Below are 21,025 nucleotides of genomic sequence, written 5' to 3'. Positions count from 1 at the left end.
CTTCCACATTCGTGTCTTCTAACAGTTTAGGCAGACCTCTGGTTTAAGCGTCTTTAGTCTTGTGTGGCTCATAGCTGATAACTTTTACTCTGTACTGCGTCTGTAGAGATGAGGCGTTGGGAAAGACTGGCCTAAACACTTCCTGTCACTGAAAATCATAATCACTATGCACGCATGTCATAGTTGACGCACTTTAATTCTAATCAGATCAGTTGTTAGATGTGGAAACCTTTTCATCTCTCTGTATTTTTTGTATATTTTGTGTCTCGTTGTATGTCACCATTTCAAGCCTTCACATAACGGGCTCTGCTGGAGTTCCTTGCCACTTTTCGTGGTCCTTTTTCAGCACTGAGTGTTTATTAGACAGGTTTAAATGTAAGCTGCCACTGCAGTAGATGGCTTGTTTGCTTCCACCCTCAACCTCATCTGTGAAAAAGCCAGTCTTCTGTTATTTACACAAAGGAGAAGCTTTGGACTGCTGAAGTACATTTCTGAAATAAACTGCTCTCTAGAGTAGACCTTGAATGGATAAAATAATGGCACTTTAAGCCATATGAAGAGAGTGTGTGTTTTTCAAATAGTTTATTTGTTCATGTTTTAAAAGAAGGGGGGGAAAAAAATCATTTGACAGATGAAATGCTGAAATGTACGCATACGTGTGACACGCCCGCGTGCAGCCTTTTTGAGCTTAAAAAACCCCCGCCAGGGTGCCTCCGGGGTAAACTGCATCACAAGTCACTGAACCATATTGATCATAGTCAATTAATATGTAGCGCACAAAAGATTGCGAGAAGACCTGCTGAGGAAGACTGCTGCTATGAAACGGCGCACTCCCATCCAGACAGTCTCTAAAGCATCCAGGAAGTGGCTTCGCTTTGCAGCCCTGAAACCTTAAAATCGCACGCCGCTCCAGAGCACTGTTATTAAACTATTTTTAAAAAGAGGTCACATTTTTTTAAACACAATCAGAGATTTTTATTCGAGGGCAGTCCTGAATTATTATTTCAGTGCAGTCGTGATTTTCTGTTTAAAATGAAGGCCGCTGCAATTTATAAGCCTAGCTGATCGCACGCGTAATCTATGAATCACAGGAATGATTATATGCTGAAGTCATCAGTGAAGTGGCTTCTGTGTTGTGCGCTCGGAACGGCACAGAAGTCACTTGTTTTGCAGAAATTTTATTTAGAATAACAGATGTGAGTGGGTTTAATGTGCACTTTAGGGCCCAGTATCCATAAAGCGACGCCCCGCTGCGCATTATTTGCCATCGCCAAAGAATGCAACCACACACTGACACAGAAATTTTCCTTTCAGGATGTCACATATTGAGTCTTACTCACACATCCTAAGATCATTTCTTCTCTTTCCCTCCTTTTCCCTTTCAATTCATCTTTTATTTTGTTAGCCATTTGAGCATTGGGAAATGAAAGCATTTGCATTGAAAGGACAGGTGGGTGTGAGACACCAGCGAGCGTCTGAATTGTAGCATTAAGAACATGAGAGAAGGGAGGGGGGGGGGGAATCAAAAGTAAGAACCATTCAGACGGCAGGAGGAGCAGGGATTTGAGCAGATATTAAAAGATGATTGTGCGTGGGCTTTTACTGCTGTGCTCCGGAGAAAGAATGTAAACCCTGTATCAGTCAGAGTGAGGATAATAAACAGTAAAAACATCAGAACACAGCACAACAAACACAAACAAAAAGAAGGATGGGGAAAAGCACGCCGTATAAATAGTTCAAATATTTCAAGTGATTTCAGAATGCGATGGTGAAATACTGGAGGTTTGTGTCCTCAGCTGCTGCAAGTTCCTCCACTCTGTGGTGGTCTTCCCTTCACTGGAACTGTGTTACCGACATGCATGTTATACAAAAGCATCGGTTAGAGGTGAGACTTGGTGCCATTTTGGAACATTTTGATAAGTTCGACTCTCATGCACCAAAAACAAAGACAACAGAAGCAACATGAAATTAAGTAATAAGTAGTCAAGTGTTGTTTCTTTGTGTGTGCGTGCGTGACTGTGGATCATTGTTCTGTCATTCCCAAACACTCATCTGATCTCATTTTTGACAGCTACATCAACGCTAAAAAAAAATCATTGATGGTTACATCAGGGTTACAGCATTTTTCAATACTTTTTCCTCTTCCAAAGTCTTTTTGTTTTTAAAGTACTTTGTTGTTTTCACCGCTCTTTGTCTCTCATATCACTCTTTTGATTTGTTGATCTCGTGCCGACATCGCAAGCAAGTGCGCAAGTAAAGAAAGCGAAGGCTCAGAGTCAGAGTTCAAAGTGATTTCCTTTCGACTTTAACGCTTGTTGTTGCTTTATTAAATCGGACACTTTGCTGCATGTCAGAACACGCTGTTTATTGCCTTGTTTTTCGTTTTACAGCGTAATTCTGCCAGACGCTTTCAAGCAGACTCCGTCGTCGGGGAGAAAAAAGTAGACGTGAGCTGTGTACGCTTATAATTGGTGTAACTTGTGCTGCATGTGGATACAGTGGCCTCAGTCACTTCTTTTATAAAGCAGAAACGGTGACACATAGAAGGTGTTTAATGCAGCAGGTCGGGTCTCACTGAAACTGTCAAACTCACATTGAACTTGAGCAATTTAAAGAATGTGAGTAAAAGCACAGTTCGTACTGCTGTCATGTACAGCTGGGGGTAAATATTCAGATTTTTAGTCGTGCTTGCAGGGTTAGGGATGGATGTTTGGAGACAGAGACAAAAGCAAATGGTAAATGGATTTGGTTTTTATATGGTGCTTTCTACTCATGCCCATTCACACGCATTCATACAAGCACTTTTTTCATTGCTAACGTTCATACATGGTTAGTGCACCCATCCTGTTGCCAAATGTCAGCCAAAGGTGAAAGGGCAGTCTAAGGGCAGGGTTTCTGTTTCATGTTATAAGTAGGGATGTCCCTAGTGACTAAAATCCCGTCCACACGTAAACGCAGAAATGAAGGAAAACGCTGCTAGGAACATGCCAAAGCAACAGGTGGCGATATATTCCTAACCTGTAGAAATGTTGGCCAATCAGAAGTCTAGAAGCCTCGGTGGGAAATAGTAAACAAAGCTGGGGCATAGAAGCAGAGCCGAGTTGTATGTAATACGTAAGCATTTAAACACTGCAGAGAGTACAATTAACAGTATTGTAGAAATTAATTTCACCGAAACAATAACGTGGCGCACAGTGTGACGTCAAAAAAGGCGCACACCTTTGACGCTGCGTTTTCTGCGTTTTCTCCGTTTTTCTCGTCCACACCTAAATACAAAAACTGAGTTTTCGAAAATATCCACCCTGGCAGGCATTTTTAGAAATCTCCGTTTTCAGTGACCGAAAACGCCGTTTACGTGTGGACGAAAGGTGCAAACGCATAGAAAAACCTGCGTTTTCAAAAATACCCGAGTACGTGTGGATGTAGCCTAATTTTCAAAAAATAACCAACTAAAAGTAGAACACTCCTGATCGCAATACATGGGTTTTAAATATTTAAGAGCATTTTGAAACTGTTATTGATGTTATCAAATTATATTTTAGTTGCTCCTGAAATGTGTGGTCGTTGCTTCATCTATAACACACGCAATGTTAGTTTGCTGACTGTGGCTGATATCAGCCGTGCTTACTTCATCCGATTAGGGTCCACATGTTGGTGGACCTTAAACCTACGGTTGGGCTTTGCTCTATTAACATCACTAGTTTACTTGACAGTCCTTCACAGTAGTTTTCTACATCAGAATGCTTCAGAACTGACCTGGTTAGCATGTCTTACTTTGGACCTTACTTGTTTCCACATCACTCGGAGAGAGTGGCGCAACGTCTGTGGGCTCCTGTGTTACAATTAGTTTTACAAAACGAGTTCAAAAAGTGAAGAAATAATCATGTAAATGTAGTAATTTATTGCTGCTTTACCAATTTAGCTGGTATCCATACACTTAGCATCATTATTTGTCATGTGAACAATATTAATGCTCCCGCTTGCCATTGCAGGCTGTAATTTGAGAAGTAAAATCTCCATTGTCTCTGTTTCCTCATCGAGTATGCATGCAGAGAAACCTGCGCTTTGTCACAGTTAACATCACACCCCACCCGTTAAATTTGTTGTCCCACTTTTAATTTCTGCATCACTATTGAGTTTGCAGCCCCTGACTTTTAATAACTCTGTGTCCCCTCCTTAGAACCATGTGGAACCCAGTGAGTGAGCAGACAGGACAGGTGACTGCCAGGATGGAGACCACTCCATCTTTGGGTAGTGCGAGCATCTCCGTCTCGCAGCAGCAGGCACCTAAGAAGTTTGCACCTGTGGTCGCCCCCAAGCCCAAGTTCAACCCTTACAAACAGGTGGGAGAGGCCACACTCTCCGAGCCGGCAGGTAAGCACACAGTCTTCAAATTGCTTCAACTAAGAAAATATCATTATCTTACAAAATAATTAAAATGTCCCACTTTGCAGCATTTATTAGTAATATGATATTTCTGTTGTTAAACTCTGCACTCTCCATGTTTAGTACTCGCCCATATTTCATCTTCTGCAGTTAGCAGTAAACCCGTCCTACCCTTACAGTGGTTACAAGTGCAACAGAGTACATTTTAAATTTTACTGTTGAGTGTCTTGGGCATTTCTTTATTCAGCATTATATTTAACAGTTACTGAGACAGAAATCTAAGTGTTAAACTGAACTGCTTGTTCAGTGAATATTCCCATGTGTACTTGATATTGATTTCCATACAGTACAATTCATAAAACATACATACGATATAATTTCATCCCTAAAAAGCTCTGACACTAAAACATATATGACGTGATGCTAAACGGCATTTTCTTTTTTATCTTTTTCTTGTTCACTAATCACTAATATAATAAAGTTTACTGAAGTATGGAGCTTACAATACTCTGGCTATGATGTGTTAAGACTGAATGGAAAGTTCAATTCAATTCAGTTTTATTTATATAGCGCCCAATCACAACAACAGTTGCCTCAAGGTGCTTTATATTGCATCTTAAAGACCCTACAATAATACAAAGAAAACAGAGAAAACCCCAACAATCATATGACCCCCTATGAGCAAGCACTTTGGTGAGAGTAGGAAGGGAAAACTCCCTTTTAATAGGAAGAAACCTCCAGCAGAACCTGAGAGGGCTCAGGGAGGGTGGGGGGCAATCTGCCACGACCAGTTGGGGTTAGGGGAGGAAGACAAAGACAAAGACACGCTGTGGAAGAAAGCCAGAGATTAATAATAGGTAATGATTACATGCAAAGAGGTCTATTAACACATAGTGAGTGAAAAAGGTGATGGAAGAAGAAACACTCAATGCATCATGGGAATTCCCCAGCAGCCTAGACCTATTGCAGCATAACTAAGGGAGGATTCGGGGTCCTAACTATATCCTTTATTAAAAAGGATGGTTTTAAGCCTAATCTCAAAAATAAAGAGGATGTCTGTCTCGTGAATCCAAACTGGAAGCTGGATCCACAGGAGAGGTGCCTTGAAGCTGAAAGCTCTGCCTCCCATTCTGCACTTAAATACTCTAGGAACCACAAGTAAGCTAGAGTAAGCCCAAAAGTAAGCTTACAGTTTCAGGGTGAAGTGCTCTAATGGGGAGATACGGTACTATACGATTGTTAAAACAAGATGGTGCCTATTCAAGACCTAGAAGTAATACACACATGAACTAGTTTGTCAGCATCACACTGAGACAGGATTTTTCAAATTTTTGAAATATTGCACAAATGAAAGAAAGCAGTTCTACATATACTAAACTACACGTATAACTCCAGGTTTTCTCACAGTATTACTAGAGGCCAAGGTAATGCCATCCAGAATAAGAATCTGGTTAGATACCATGTTTCTAAGAATAAAATCTAATAGATAAAGTTGGGTGTCATCTGCAGCATCTGCGGCACTAAGATCTAGTAAGGCAGATACGTTTTCATTTATTATGTAAGTGCTAAATTACACACATGAGTTTGTTCACAGGTGTGTAAAATACCAAACACTTCTTTAGCCATTGTCAAGATGAAAGCCAACGTGATCTACAGTCACTGCAGCACAGTTGATGAGAGTGCGGCTGTGAAAAAACGTTTGCACATTATTTGGGTGACCTGTAAAGGATGCAGCTTAGCCCGAGGAAGTAACCTGTGAAGAGTGACACAGAAAAGCAAAAAGTTTCCATAAGGCATCTGCTCACATTAGAAAAACATATTTTTAAAAGATGGCAGCTTCACCTCGTTTCATCTGCGCCGGCTTTACCTGTAAAACTGGAAAGTTGGACATGTTTGACTTTATAACTGCTGCACTTTTATACTGGTCCAGTTTAGGTTAAGAAATTATACCTGATCGTTAAATCATTCATTAACTGGAGGCCAAGCTTATGCAATCCAGAGTGAGAATCTGGTTAGACACCATTTTTCTAAGATTCGTAGAGCCGAGTACAATAATCTCAGTTTTATCTGAAGCAGAAAATTGGTGTCACGGGTTGCCGGGCAAGCCGTCTGGTGTGGACCCAAAATGCAGGCACTGGCTTGATGCGAGTGAGCGTTTTATTTACAACCAGCGATATACAAACAAAAGCGAGAGTGGTAAGGACAGCACTAAGAAATGACCTGAACTGGGGGAAAATTAAAGAACAAATCTGGAACACGCCACATACAGGAAGCAACGTGGGATGAGGGCAGAGAGACGCGGAGAAACGCCAACTAACGCATACGAGCCGACAAAGAGCACAGACCGACACCCACTATATATACACACACACGCAATGACACACAGGAGGGAAGCACAGCTGATCCTAATGGACGTGATGACAGGAAGACACAAGGTGAACACAGTGTGAACAGACATAGACCATCAAAGTAAAACAGGAAGTACACTGTTTTATAAACACACACTGAAAGACACGAACACAACACCGGGATACAACAAGACACAAGAACCAAAAAACCCTAAGGACTGATACCCAATCAGAAGAAGCTAGAAAATAATAACAATAAAGTCAAAACGCTGGGTCAGCGACCCCAGGACCATGACATTTAGAGGTCATCCAGATCTTGATATCTTTAAGACATTCGTGCAGTTTAACTAATTGGTGCGTGTTATCTGGCTTCATGAATAGATAAAGTTGGGTGTCTTCTGCATAGCAGTGAAGATGTATGCTATGGCTTCTGATGATACTGCCTAAGGGAGGTGTGTATAATGGAAACAGAATGGGTCCTAGCACTGAACCCTGTGGAACTCCATAATTAACCTTAGTGTGTGAAGACAATTCTCCATTTACATAAATAAATTGGAGCCTATTAGATGGTTATGATTCAAACAGCTGCAGCACAGTACCTGTAATAGTTACAGCAGGCTCTAATCGCTGTAAAGTATTATGGGCAACAGTATTAAACACTGCACTGAGGTCGAGCAGGGCAAGTACAGAGATGAATCTGCTGTCAGAGGCCAGAAGAAGATCATTTGTAACCTTTACATTTATAACCATTTCTGTACTGTGGTGAGTTCTGAAACCCGACTTTAAATAAATCATAACTCTGCAGATGATCTGTTAGCTGTTACAGCTACTCTTTTGACATTGGCCTATAATTAGCTAAGGCAGCTGGATCAGCTAACGGTTTAACTACTGCCAGCTTGAACGTCAGTGGTACATAACCAATGCTACAGCTGCTTGTTCAACAAATATTCCCAGGTGCACTTAAAATTGATTTCCACACAGTATAATTCATACAATGTACATACAACATGATTTTCATCCCTAAAAACCTCCTTGATGAAAGACTATGATAAAGAGCCTTTTGTTTTTATTTATTTATTTGTTAGTTGGAGATCGGTTGATCATATTTAGGATTGAAACATTAATTAATCGTAGGACTTTTGTAGGACTGGGGTATAAAAGACACATTGATGATCAATTGGAGAAAAAGAGTCTAAATAAGTAGTAAATACTAGTTAACTAGTTAATATTAAAGATAATATTAATATTAAAGAAATGATTGCAAACTGAATTTAGATCAATATTAAATAGATTATGTTTAGATTTTTAACCATTCAAACTGCTTTTATGCATTTTTACTTGCACATTCATACAGGATCTTGTTTTAAGAACTTTATATTTGACACCCAATCAGGATGAGTTATAGATTGATGCAGGAGCAGTGGATCGAGCTGCTGACCTTCTGATTACCAGAATAGCCTTGGTAAGGCTTACACTCAGGGCTTCATCAGGTGTCCCTGAACCATCCCTTAGATATGCTACTATGGGCCCGGGAACTTCCCATGATGCACTTCAGTTCCTCTCGGCTCCCTTCTTTTCATTCCCTGTGTGTTTATATGCCAGGACTCCTCTCCTGTTTAGTTTTCTATGAGCTGGTGTTATGTAAATAAAAAATGAATTGAACAGACGACCCGCTCTGGCTCCTGAGCCACAGCTGTGCACAGCTGCTGTGTTTGGCTCACAGTGTGACTAAACACCTAAAATTAGCCTCATGAAAGCGTCTCTAGAAACTTTTACAGAGGTCTTTCACATAATCAACCATCAAAGTTGTTCTGACCTTCTTGTTGCTCTTAGATTTGGAGAATTTCTAGGTAATGTTTGGGTTATTATATCATCCTGTTCTGTAGTCCTCTGTGAAATGGGCGGTTTTATTTGCTTTATTTTTGAGTTTCCCTTAAAAACTGGATAATTCACCAGTTATCGCCTGTTTACAATATTGAATTTCTGGTTATTAATTGTGGCAGAGGTGTTATTGCATGTCTAATTTACAAGCAGTGTTGGCAGTGTGGTTTGCAGTCAAGTGTGAGCGCAGGAAGCCTTGTGTTGTCTGCTTTTTTTAGGTCCCCTGGGAGCTGATGGCTTGTTTTTGTGAAAAAAAAAAAAAAAAGACTCTAGTGCTGCAACTTCATATGCAATACGTGTTGAAATGTAAGGTTATAATTAAGATTGTTATTAAGAATGTCATGTTATATAAAGATTATTTAAAATAAAGCTAAAATATGTGGATTCCACTTTGACGTGGAGTTGCTTATAATAATCAATTTTCTTTTTTCTAAATTCATATTCTTCAGTAGAAAAAGGAAGCAAATGGAATTAAATCTGTACAGTGTGCTGTATATTTTTACCTTTATAAAGTCATACTTTGCATTAGCACACGTTTTCTACAGCACAATAATAGGAAGACGTATGCAAATTGTTTAAAAAATCTTTTTGTTTAAATAAGAGAGCAGACGAGAACACAGGAAGCGGTTTTTTTCTTTTACTGCCAAGAAATAACACTGAAACCTGAAACATTATGACCTACTCAGAGCTACTTATAGACTTTTTAAAGGAATTGATGCTTTTATTTTGCATATGCTCCTATTGTAAAGACGGAGCTGCAAACACAAACAATAATATTCTCTGTCCTCACTTTCCCTTCCAGTTATGTGTTGTAACGTGAAAATTATCTAAACCTCTGCCCTCAAACCCCCCCGAGAGCCCTAGATTTCCAAAACAGGGGAAACGGTTATGAAATTCACCAGGACGAGAGCACACTGTCAGGCTGAAAACACTGCTGTCTGTAGGGGTTTGTGGTTTGACTTACAGACCGTCTTGTACTCCAGATGTTGGTGGTGTAAAAATTGTTCTTAGATGGCTTCTTTTTGAGCTCTGCCCACCATTTGAGAAAAATAAATAAAACAACAATTGAAGCTTTAAAGCAGCTTTTAAGCTTTCAAAATCAAAACTCTTTATATGCTTCACACAAGGTGACACGAAGCCCTTTTCGTAGAAAAAAATTAAGGTAAGAGGAAAAAAGCTGAAGGTGTCATGAAAAGACACATTGAGTACATTCCCTGTACTAATATACAGTTTCACCTTTTATTTTGTCCCTATAATTGTGTTATAAACAAAGAACAGAGAGAGCTTGTTTACTTGATCATCAAGTTTTTTGAAGTCTGAGAACAATTCTTGTAATTCTTATGAATTCTTATTGTGATAATGGGCAATTCTATAACATTGTTTTAATGTACTTGCACTTAAAATTTATATCTGTGTCCTTGACTTGACATCTTTAACCGCAGAAGCTGCATTTATTGTTGTTATTTCCCCACTGTATGAGCTAGAGTATTGAATGGAAAAGACCCCAGGATGGAGCCTTGAGGAACACCACACTGCTCTTTTACACACGCAACACCAAGCTTCATCACTTCATTTCACACATCAGTGATTCTGTTGCACAAAGCAGACCTTGTTCATCTTTAAACTTTGAAAGCCAACATGACCTACAAAGCTGAAAAAAATGTTTGCACACCATTTGGGTGGCCTGTAAAAGATGTAGCTTAGTAGAAGTAAACTGAAGAGTGACACAGAAAAGCGAAAAGTTTCCATAAGATATCCGCTCGCATCGGAAAAACATATTTTTAAAAGATGGCAGCTTCACCTCGTTTTACCTGTAAAACTGGAAAGTTGGACATGTTTGACTTTATAACTGCTGCACTTTTATACTGGTCCAGTTTAGGTTAAGACATTATACCTGATCGTTAAATCATTCATTAACTAGAGGCAAGGGTCAACTTTACTGCTGTTGGATTATACGGCACCCATCTTCAAACTCCTGCCCTCAGTTTGATTTCAACTATTACACAAGCTTCATCACTTCATTTCACACATTAGTGATTCTGTTGCACTGACAGCATCTTTCCAGAGACATATAAACGCCCGCCAAAGTAATCAAACCATTGCTGGTACATTATATTTTCCCAGGAACGCATTTTGCCATGATGACAGAGACAGACTCACATGGTGAAAATAGCAGTTGTGACAGATTTGGTGAGGTTAAGCTGATATTTGTGAGATTAAATTTGGTGATATGTTAATTTTTTTCTGTGCAGCCAGACTGCTGCTGGTAAGTCACAGATATAGAAATTTGATAAGATTAAATATAAAGAAAGAAGACTCATGTTGAGGTTAGGTGAAGTGTAACTGAGAAAGACTGGGTCTGAGACATCATCTAGGTTTGCTGTGCGTTGCTTTTAGAGCTGGTTGTGCAGCTCTTTGGCTTTGTAATCATCAAATCCACTTTCTCAGATCCCAGAGAGTCATAACTGGACAAAGTTTTGTCGTCCTTGCTGGCATCTTTTCGTTGTCGTCATTATCAGCAGAGTTGGTTGTGCAGTGTGTTTGGTTGGGGTGAAGGAAGATGATGTGGAAATGTGTGAATCCCAAGTAGAGTGAGTCTGGGAAGAGGAACTGGAAGCGTGACCTGTGAGCAGGTTGTTAACCATCCTGCTGAGTGTCAGGTGCTTTCTCTTATGTCTGACCAGTGGCTCTTCACACTTTTTAATATTTTTTTAATGTTGAAGCCCATCAGTAGTCATTCCCACCTGTCTTATTGATTTAAAACTGTATTTTAGTTACTGCATTAGAATTACCTGAGCAGGGATGTTCCAAAGCCTCTTTAGCCTTCTACCAGGAGGTCCAGGATTGATGTTGGTAGGGCTGAATCCATAAGTTTTGCCCATTTTGCTCATCCAGATTAATCCAGCCAGATAATCCCAGTAATTACCATGGATGATTCATGCTTTTAAATCTGTACATTTTGGGAGAGTTCTGATAAACTTACTCATTTGTAAGAGTCACTGGCAGCACCAAGGTCTGGCTCTTTTTCTGAGTAGGAAGTAGGAAACTTGCTACCAAGTTTAGGATGGTTTGTGTGCTCTTTGTCCTTTTAATCCTCCTAGTGTTACATTTGCCATAAAAAAGGTCCTTAAATGTGTGGTGGTTTGAGACAACGAGCGTGAAATTATTATTTTCAAAGTTTTAAATGCCCAAGAAAACATTAGATCTTTTAGATTAATACGATGCTGCTATAATGACATTAGTGGGATCTATAGGTGAGCTTTAATACAATAGGCCTGCCTTTAATGCTTGCTTGTTTATGTTGCATTAATTAGGAGAAAATATGTCAGGAGATCAGCAGTGTGCATACAGAGTGCAGCAGAAGAAATGTGTGTTGTTTTAACTTAAGACTTTTACTGAACATTTCCAATTATAAATTGTATGGAAAAAGACTTAAGAAATCTTAAGAATTCTCTTTTTAAATTATGTACGTCACTGGTTTTTCATTCAAGCCCTTACTTATTGTTGTGATCGCCTTTCCAGTGTCCAAATTCCAGCGCTACACCACATAGAATAAATGAGGCTCAGTTTTGAGTATTGATTTTTACCCCAGCCCACAGCACTGCTCCTTCTGTAAATTAGCAAAAAAAAAAAAAAAAAGTTTTTCATGGCCAGTTTATGATTTGCGGCTCCATTAAACCCTTGAGATTTTAAAATGTCACTTCACCAACATTTAATCCACACCCATAGCCACTGTCTTATTTTCTGCATTATGCATTGTCCGGGTATTAAGAGGATTAATGAAACAATATGAAGAGGCTGGGAATACATCTGTACATTATATAATAATTGCAGTGTTGTACTTTGTAATGTAAATGTTTTACTCTGCTGAGCTGAATGAGGTCAAAGTGACCCATGGAAACCTGACCTTTCAATGTCACTTTTTACTGCATTTACATAAACTGGGAAAACTGTCAAATAGCCTCTTCTTCTGCAGATGTTTCCAGCTGCTCTGGGTTTAGTTTTATGTGACACTGTTGATTAAACATCTATAGGTTGCAGCATCTTGCAGATTTTGCAGAGTACTGAGCTTTCATGGGCTGCTTAAGCATTCCCCTTTCCATTAAAACATTTAGAAATGACACTCGATTGGTTGTTGTCAGTGTTTTGATCATGCAAATATGTAAAGCCATCTGCAGACATCTCCACTTGTCAGCGGATAAGACGTCTTTATGAACAGATTATCTGGGTGTCTCCTCATTTATCTGTTTAATATCTGTTATATCAAACGTGGGGACTGCCTGATCTAAAATTGAGGATTAGCATAAAAAATTAGGGACAAGTCAATTTGGCACAGCACCCTGCTGTCCCTTTTGTCTAGCAGGGGCCAGCATTGGGGCTGGAATGAGCACTCTGAGGCCATGTTTACTGTGTGCAGACGGGGTGGCAGACAGTTAGCCAAACCTGCATTTAGATTTTATTTATTTAATTATTTTTTATTTGAGGATCACTTGTTCTGATTAAAGCCCCAGAAAATAGGAAGTGAAAGACATATATGTCTCAGACAGAGACTCAAAGTTCCTTCCAATAAAAGATTTTGGGGTTTAAGTTGATCTCATATGGTACATGCACTGTAGGAAGGTTTGATTGTTTTTTCGTAGAGCCACTATTGCTCCAGTTTTTTTTTTTTTTATGCCGGCTTTTACGCCGGAGCTTAGCTTTAAAGATTTACTTTTGCAAATTTTTTTAAAGGTTGTGTGATTTTTAAAATCACGATGCAACATCCTGTGGGAGAGGTGGGCAAAATATGATGAATAACTGTACAAGGTAACGCAATCCACTGCAACAGCTCTGCAACGAAAACTACTCCTCTGAAGCATATTAGGCCCAGCTTTGCTAAAACGGTATTGACAACAGTGTGTCATTTAATGGGTGCCGTCAAGCTCTGAAAATAGTTTAAAAAGCCCTTGTGTTATTGATGTAGGACACTGCGGCCTTTCCTTAAAACCCAGAGGAATAAATCATTATATTTTATGAGAAGCGGCCTGTTTTAGAGCTAATGTTCTTCTTTGACATGTTTTGCTTTCATAGTCATAGAGCGAGGTATGCTGGTTAAAATGTTTAGCACTCGTGCAGCTGTGCGAACAGATGAAAACATGCTGATGACGAGTCAGTGTCCGCTCAGCGCTCCCTGGGACTTCTCTGTTTCGCTGTAACCTACGCGCGAGAACGGGATGGTAAACGTGATGTTGAGGACAGAGACCGTCCTCGCGACACAGACCGGAGATTTGCTTTCTGCTGACTCTCTTCAGATTTCACACCAGGGGTGTCTTTTGAATTTTGTCTTGTGCCTTTTTTCTTCACATTCCAACTCTGACACTATTTTGAGAGGCGTTTCAGTCGTTAGAGGGGCCTTGTCGTTGATTCACTGCTTCGTGCAAACAGCTGCTCTGCAGTTCTGAAGAATGATCTTACTCAAACGTTCAAATGGGGATTTTTTTCCCCCTCCATGAAATGAATGTAAACATGTATATGGTGTGAACAAAGACTGTCAGACACAGCATGGGAAACTGAATCACTCTGGAGTGAGTCATCATTTGCATTTCCATTCAGAATATTTCAAATATTTAATGCTTTATAGTCTGATTGATGTGAAGCGATAGCCCCAAAACCACAACCTTTTGATACTGAAGTTATTTTGCGTCAGTAACTTGCTGTAATGTCTCATAATGTCTTTCTGCTTGTTATCAAGATAAAACTTTTTGTGCAGTGGGCTAATCATAGTGAAAGTTAAACATCTGAGAAGTGCTGTTATTCTGCTGTTTAAAACAAAGAACTTTTTCACGTTAAGTTACCAGAAACCTGCTAATTGTTTGCTCAGAGCAGTTCCAAAGTGTCGAACATGTGCATAAGCTGTTTTTATTCCTCCCTGCTTGACTGGCCAGAGGCAAACTGACTACCGGTTGTTATGTCAGAGTCCCTCATGGGTGTCACCAGGAGAATTTACAGGAAATCCACCACTGAGTGTGTCAGTGTCCCCGTAGATACCACAGGCTCCAGCTCACAGCGCGTAACAAGGCTACTTTTATCTTAACTGGAACACATGCTCTACTTCAGCTACTTGTTGTGTGTTTTCTGCCGTGTGTGCAAAGTCTTAACCGAGGAGAATCTTTCTGCTTGGAAGTTTCGCGCAATGTTGTTTCCTCCGTGCTAACGATATTTATTTCAGTGTGTATTTCATCGGGCTATAACAGCCACAGATTTTTAGCGTAATCTTACAAGTATGAGACATTTCACTTCTCTAAATCTCACGGCTCATCCTCAGAGTTTGTAGTATTGCTAAAACGGTTTTCTACATATCCTGTCTATTCTTTCATGGTTGTGTCTACATAATGTAAGGAAGTTTGACTGCTGAGTAAGATCTCGAAAACTGAACTTGCACATGGGAACTCTTGGCCTTCTAGTCATTCATAGTTTAGCTTTGGATTTTATCAAATAACAGCAATAATAAACTTCATCATCCTTAAAATGATTACATTTCCTTTGTACATGCTGTCAAAAATTCAATCCAAAAATGAGAAATTTACATTTTTAATGTACATTTTTTTCTGGGCTAATGCTAAATGCAGCAGTGCTTTTATTTGTTCAATCGGACATTCTCATAGCCCAGCATAATGTATGATAAATGGACTGGTTCTTACATAGTGTTTTTCTACTCTGCTTGAACCCTCAAAGTGCTTTATACTACAGGCCTCATTAACCCTTTCACACACACCCATTCTCTCTATGCCGAAGAGCTCTCTATCGAACATTCACACTCACGATGAATGCATCGGAAGCAACTTGGGGTTCGGTATCTTGCCCGAGGATACTCCTAAGCTACAGCCACCTCTGAGCTTAAACCAGTTGGTATTTCCGGGCGGCCCATCCGAGTACTAACCAGACCTGACCCTACTTAACTTCTGAGATCAGAGGAGATCGATTGTGCTCGAGGTGCTTTGAAAGACGATGATATTGATGCCAAGTTGCCATAAGCATTTAGGCGTTTCGGCACTCATCATTAACGATCCCGAATATCTGCACTACCTGTGATCAGTCAGCTGATAGATTGGCCCAGGTGATTTGTTTTATCCCGCCTGTGTCCGGTTTGGGTGGCACCAGAAACAGCCAAACATGCCAAGTTTCAGGTTTTAGGATCCTACGATATTCTTATTGCAGATGAGAGATGTGTTCTCCTCTAAGCTTACGAGACATTGAGAGCAGAAGGCCTCTAGATCAGTTGCCCTCTTTTGGACCCAATGGAGCAGCAGCTCTGCACCGAAAGTGTTCTTCTTTTTCTTTTCCTGTTAGGGTGATCTCTTCCGCTCTACGAAGAAAAACAATTTTCAGTTTGTTCGACTCCTATTCTTTTGGTCAAAAAAAGGAGAAAAAAATAGCAACTAATCTATTTTCTATTTTCATGGCATTTTCTTTTTTCTCACACACGGTGTAGACTTCTTAATCAACTGTAATGGAAGGGTAGCTGTCTGCATATTATTACACGTTCAGTGTAGCTGCACAGTAATAGAGTTGTATGCATAACATAATTGCTACTAATATAATACTTCTTAGATATATTCCTAATGCTTGAGAACAAACGTTTTATTCTCCAAGCTCGTTGGTGATTCATTATGTGCCGCTTTTTGTATGAGTACTCCGTCGATGATATGATTTGATGTGGCATTTCCTTTGATTCACTATGAGCACATGACATTCTGATCAGTATTTGGAGAGAGCACTCAGCTCCTCCAGTTGCTGTGTTAGATTAACTTCTTGTATTGGTGCTTTAAACATCTCTTTAAACGATTAAAGATGTTTCCGAGCAGCTCAGTGACTCAAACGCGTCAGGACACCTAAGAAGTTACATTAAACATCCATTCAATTTAATTATGCTTAAATTTGATTTTAACATTTACGGTCTTCAACTCTACTTGTTGGCTTTAGAAAAACCTCCTTACGAATGTGTCATTTTATCGGATCGCGAAGCCATGTGTTATAAGTTAAAGTTGACGGCACAACTCGTCACGCACAAGAACCGGCTCGTCTGCAGGCTTACAGCCGATTGTCTCTGTGAAAAGGTTTCACGTTATGAAACTGGCAGAGTTTACACAGCGGTGGCTTTCTGCTGTGACATTTGACTCGCTTCATTTACTCGCTCACCACTTTGTTTAGAAGAAACGACAGCAAAGCTCCCCTCTGCACCTTTGATGAATCACGCTTTTGCTCATCACAAAACACTGCTAACAACACATCTTAAGACGCTAATTGTTCAGCCCATTTATCGTTTCAAGCGTTCACCTTTCCTCAGTATTTGTTTCTTTGCTTTTGTGCGAAAACATAATCCGCCTATTGTTCCTGATCGCAGTTTTTTTTCCTCCTGTGGGATTTCTCCGTAGAATAGCAGAAGCCAATTTTGGTCTGCTCCTTTTACACTTAAAACAAGTACATCTCCAAAGACTTCAAATCCCTCCCTTGCATCTCTAAACCAAATGAAGTCGTAAATCACTCTTCTATACATATCATGCTAATTAGGAACAGGGCTCAGCTGCTCTTTACCAGCGGAAGATGGAATAAAACGAGTCCATAATTATGTCAAAACAATGTGCTCTCAACCTCTTCCACAGCACATTTGGAGTGGGTATGTGGAGATAAAACATGTGGACTTGAAATACTTTTTGTCCATTTTGTCTGAGAGGGATTATGTATTTGCTGCTCAATAAAACAAAGCTTTTTTTCCTGACTTCCCTTTATTTGGAATATCGGTTATTTCACATTTGTACAGACGTAAAAGACTGATTTTAGAGGATGGGTATTGTTAATGTTCTTAAACTTTGGCCACCATGTGTGGACCGACACTGGATCACTGTCCTGCATTGTTTAGGCTCAGTGCAGCATGTGTAAATGCTAAAGTACCTCGGGCTGTGGGTGGACAATAAACTGGACTGGTCATGTAACACAGAGCACCTGTATAAAAAAGCCCAAAGCCGACTGTACTTCCTCAGGAGGCTGAGGTCTTTTAACATCTGCAGGAAGCTCCTGAGGATGTTTTACCAGTCGGTGGTTGCTGGAGTACTTTTCTATGCTGTGGTGTGCTGGGGGAGCAGCACAGCAAAGAAGGACTCATGCAGGCTGGAGAAACTGATCAGGAAGGCTAGCTCTGTGGTCGGCATGAAGCTGGACACTCTGGTGACAGTGGCAGAGAAAAGGACATTAAAGAAACTGATGGACATTATGAACAATGCTAGGCATCCTCTGCACACGGCCATAAACAATCAGAAGAGTCTGTTCAGTGACAGGTTGCTTCTCCCCAAGACAAGAACTAACAGACTTAAAAACTCCTTTGTCCCACACGCCATCAAACTGTTTAACTCCTCTCTGGAGGGGAGAGGGAGGGGAAACAGGAGGACAAAGGAGGGGGGAACAACTAAGCTGTAGTGCCTCTTCACCTCACTGTACAATACCTTGTGCAATACTTTTTGTAAATAGTCAACAGTGCAATAGACTCAATACTTGAAATGTGCAATTCACTTGTATTTTTATTTTTTATTCCTATTTATTCTATTTATCCCCTTTGTATATTTTATTTATATTTGTCTCTGTATTTATATATGTGTGTGTGTGTGTGTGTGTGTGTGTGTGTGTGTGTGTGTGTATATATATATATATATATATATATATATATATATATATATATATATATATATATATATATATATATATATATATATATATAACAATTCTGTAACTGTAACTTCGGTCGTTGCTGTGCTTTTTGGAAGTCGAATTTCCCAGAGGAACCCACCCGAGGGATTAATAAAGTTCTATCTTATCTTATCTTATCTTATCTTAACGGACAGCAGAGGCTCAAGCGTTCAGCAGTAAATCAAGTTCATATTGTGGGAGAGGATTTATGTGCTGCGCGCCCAAATCGCTCTTTCCCTGTATTTTAGGTTTCCTCAGTTTGTGCTCTTTCTGCTTCAGACTGTTCTGTTTGCAGAAATGTGGGCTATGTTATGCGAAAGGCAGTTATATTCTTTGCCAGGCTTTGTCCTAAGTCCTTAGAGGCCAGATGGCCACCGCTTACACACGTGTAACTCTGATAATGTTGTACATATGTAAATCTGAAAACATATGCTCAACAATCTTCCTGCCCCCACAGAACTGACTAATCCTTAGTCCAGATCAGAAGTACTACAACAAACACTCACTTACAATCTGCAAAGATTCTTTTATTCCTCTGCTGAAATCTCTTATCTGTAACACTTTTAACAAGAGCATTCTGAGACTTCACACCTCCACTGCTGATAATTCCCTCCACAATATGCATGAATGGAGTCTCTGAAACTAGAAGGAGATCTGCATCTGTTCTGTGATATTTTCTTGAGAAAACTGAGTTGATTTCTCCAGTTTTTCATTGTTTTTGAAGATATAATCATTTTTTGTCATCGGGGGAAATTTTCATGACGCTTGACTAGTTTATCGTGCAACTCAAATACTGAAATCTTTCCATCCGTCCATCTTCTGACACTTACCTGTATTCAAGTCACAGTTTAAGCAGAGACACCTGGACTCGTCTCTCTCCGGTCCAAGTCTTAAATGGGATCCCGAGGCCTTACTAGGCCAGCCAAAATATGTCGTCTCTCCTCGTGTCTTGGTTCTGTCCTGCAGTTTCCTACCAGTAGAACAGAAACACAAAAATTCACCCAAGCATTCGAGCCAGGTGCACGAACCACCTCAGCTAGCTCCTTTCGAGCAGAGCCCAGACACCCTTCAGTGGAAGCTAGTTTCCGCGGCTTTCATCCTCAGTACCCCCAGCTCACGGCCATATGTGAGGCATACGAATTTAGATCGACTGACTGGTAAAACGAGAACTTCTTCTTTATGCCTTGCGCTCTCTTTACAACAACAGACCAGTACAGCATCCCGGCAGAAGATCCAGCAATTCATCTGTCAATCTGTCGCTCCGGTCTGCCCCAACGTGGTGAACAAGACCCTCAAAATTTATAACTCCTCCATCCGAGGCACAGAAGCTCCTCTCAACTACATAATTTAGAAAAACTGATTCAAATCCACGCAGACGGGATAATAAAATACACTATACTAAAGAGAAGTCGCACGCATACATTCAAGAATGAGTCGCTCACAATTATCAGTATTTGAAGTGTTAATAAATGTATCACTTAGTTAAAAACAAAAGTTAAATACAAGTCCCTCAGCGTCACAGCTGGATCCATCCGCACCCCTTTGTCACCCCCTTAACAATACTCAGGGTTCCCAATAACCAATTACACCTCTTACGGCCTCTCAAATAACTTTAATCACTGATTAGGATTCCTTGTTCACAAAGCGGCTACTTAAAAGTAATTGCTCAATAAAGAGAGGGGAAGTTGTCGTATTAAGTAGGTGTTCCTGCTGCTTCTCTCATTAGTGCGCACTTGGAGCTTTCATCTCCCTATTGTCACAAATGGAGTCAGCTTCATTCACAGCACAGGAGCCGTTCTCGCTCTGTCTGCTTCACACTGCTTAAAAGCCTAACGGCATTAGCACAGCTCAGAGCCGCTGAACAGCGAGTGCTAAAACCCGTGTTGTCGTTTTTTTGTTTTTTTTTTGTTTATTATTAGAAATAGAAAGATTGAGTCCCATGGCTGACACCAATGGGACAAAGTTTTTGTGGACAAAGATGTTTTGGATTCGTCATTTCAGGAAGCAGAAACCCAGGATTTGATTTGTAGCGTTGGGACGTCCAGGTTCACAGTTTATTTAGTTAGTTAGTAAGTTTAAAAAGTTCTTTTTTCACTTATTATGTTGCTGTTTAGCTGCAGGTGAGAGGGATTCTTTCTGATAAGGAAGACATGAAGATTTGACTGTGTGTATGTGTGTCTGTGGTTGAAAAGAAAGAGAAGTGAAAAATTTTAAAAATATTTCTGTTTGCACTGCAAATGGTGTTTTTAGTATGTAGATTTCTGGGTGAGACTTTCCCCATTTTGCAATATTTAAAACAACCACTGTGCTCTAATATAGAATCAAAATGAATATTACAATAGCCTGCTTCAGTGTTTTTGCCCACACTCTTACATTCTCCCTTTCAGCCCGGTCTGCCTACAGAAACTGCGGTTTACATTTTAATAATATTCATCCAGTTTACCACCTCTCGCTCTAATATTGACTCAGAGGCAGGAACTGAGTTCAGGAACCAAAACTAGAACTATGTCCTACAGGTCGTAGAAATATAAGTTAAGTTCCTTGTTTGAAGGGTTCTTGAGGTTGTACTGGAAAACTTGATACCAAGCCTACAGTTTACTGTCATTCATCTACCAAGATTATGCCAAAAGGAAGGAAAAAGAAGAACCCGTTAAATTTCTTCGGACTTAATTTGTGCATTGGTGGTTGCC

At 40.0% G+C, this 21,025-nt stretch overlaps 1 protein-coding gene across 2 annotated transcripts in view; it reads left to right on the top strand.

The window, feature by feature from the left end:
* The window catches only part of lpp (LIM domain containing preferred translocation partner in lipoma), a 189,795-nt gene that overhangs the window by 64,016 nt on the left and 104,754 nt on the right, over nucleotides 1-21,025 (top strand). For both annotated transcript variants that reach the window (XM_082523210.1, XM_082523211.1), the window contains one exon: nucleotides 4,181-4,374. In XM_082523210.1, coding sequence (XP_082379336.1) covers nucleotides 4,185-4,374 — 190 coding nt within the window. In that variant the 5' untranslated portion in view covers nucleotides 4,181-4,184. The remainder of the gene's footprint in view (nucleotides 1-4,180; nucleotides 4,375-21,025) is intronic.

This window comes from Aulonocara stuartgranti, assembly GCF_965226115.1.
Source record: "Aulonocara stuartgranti genome assembly, chromosome: 23".
Classification (NCBI taxonomy): Eukaryota; Metazoa; Chordata; class Actinopteri; order Cichliformes; family Cichlidae; genus Aulonocara; species Aulonocara stuartgranti.
Note: the sequence above shows the minus strand (reverse complement) of the source record. Positions and strands in the feature narration are given on the sequence as shown.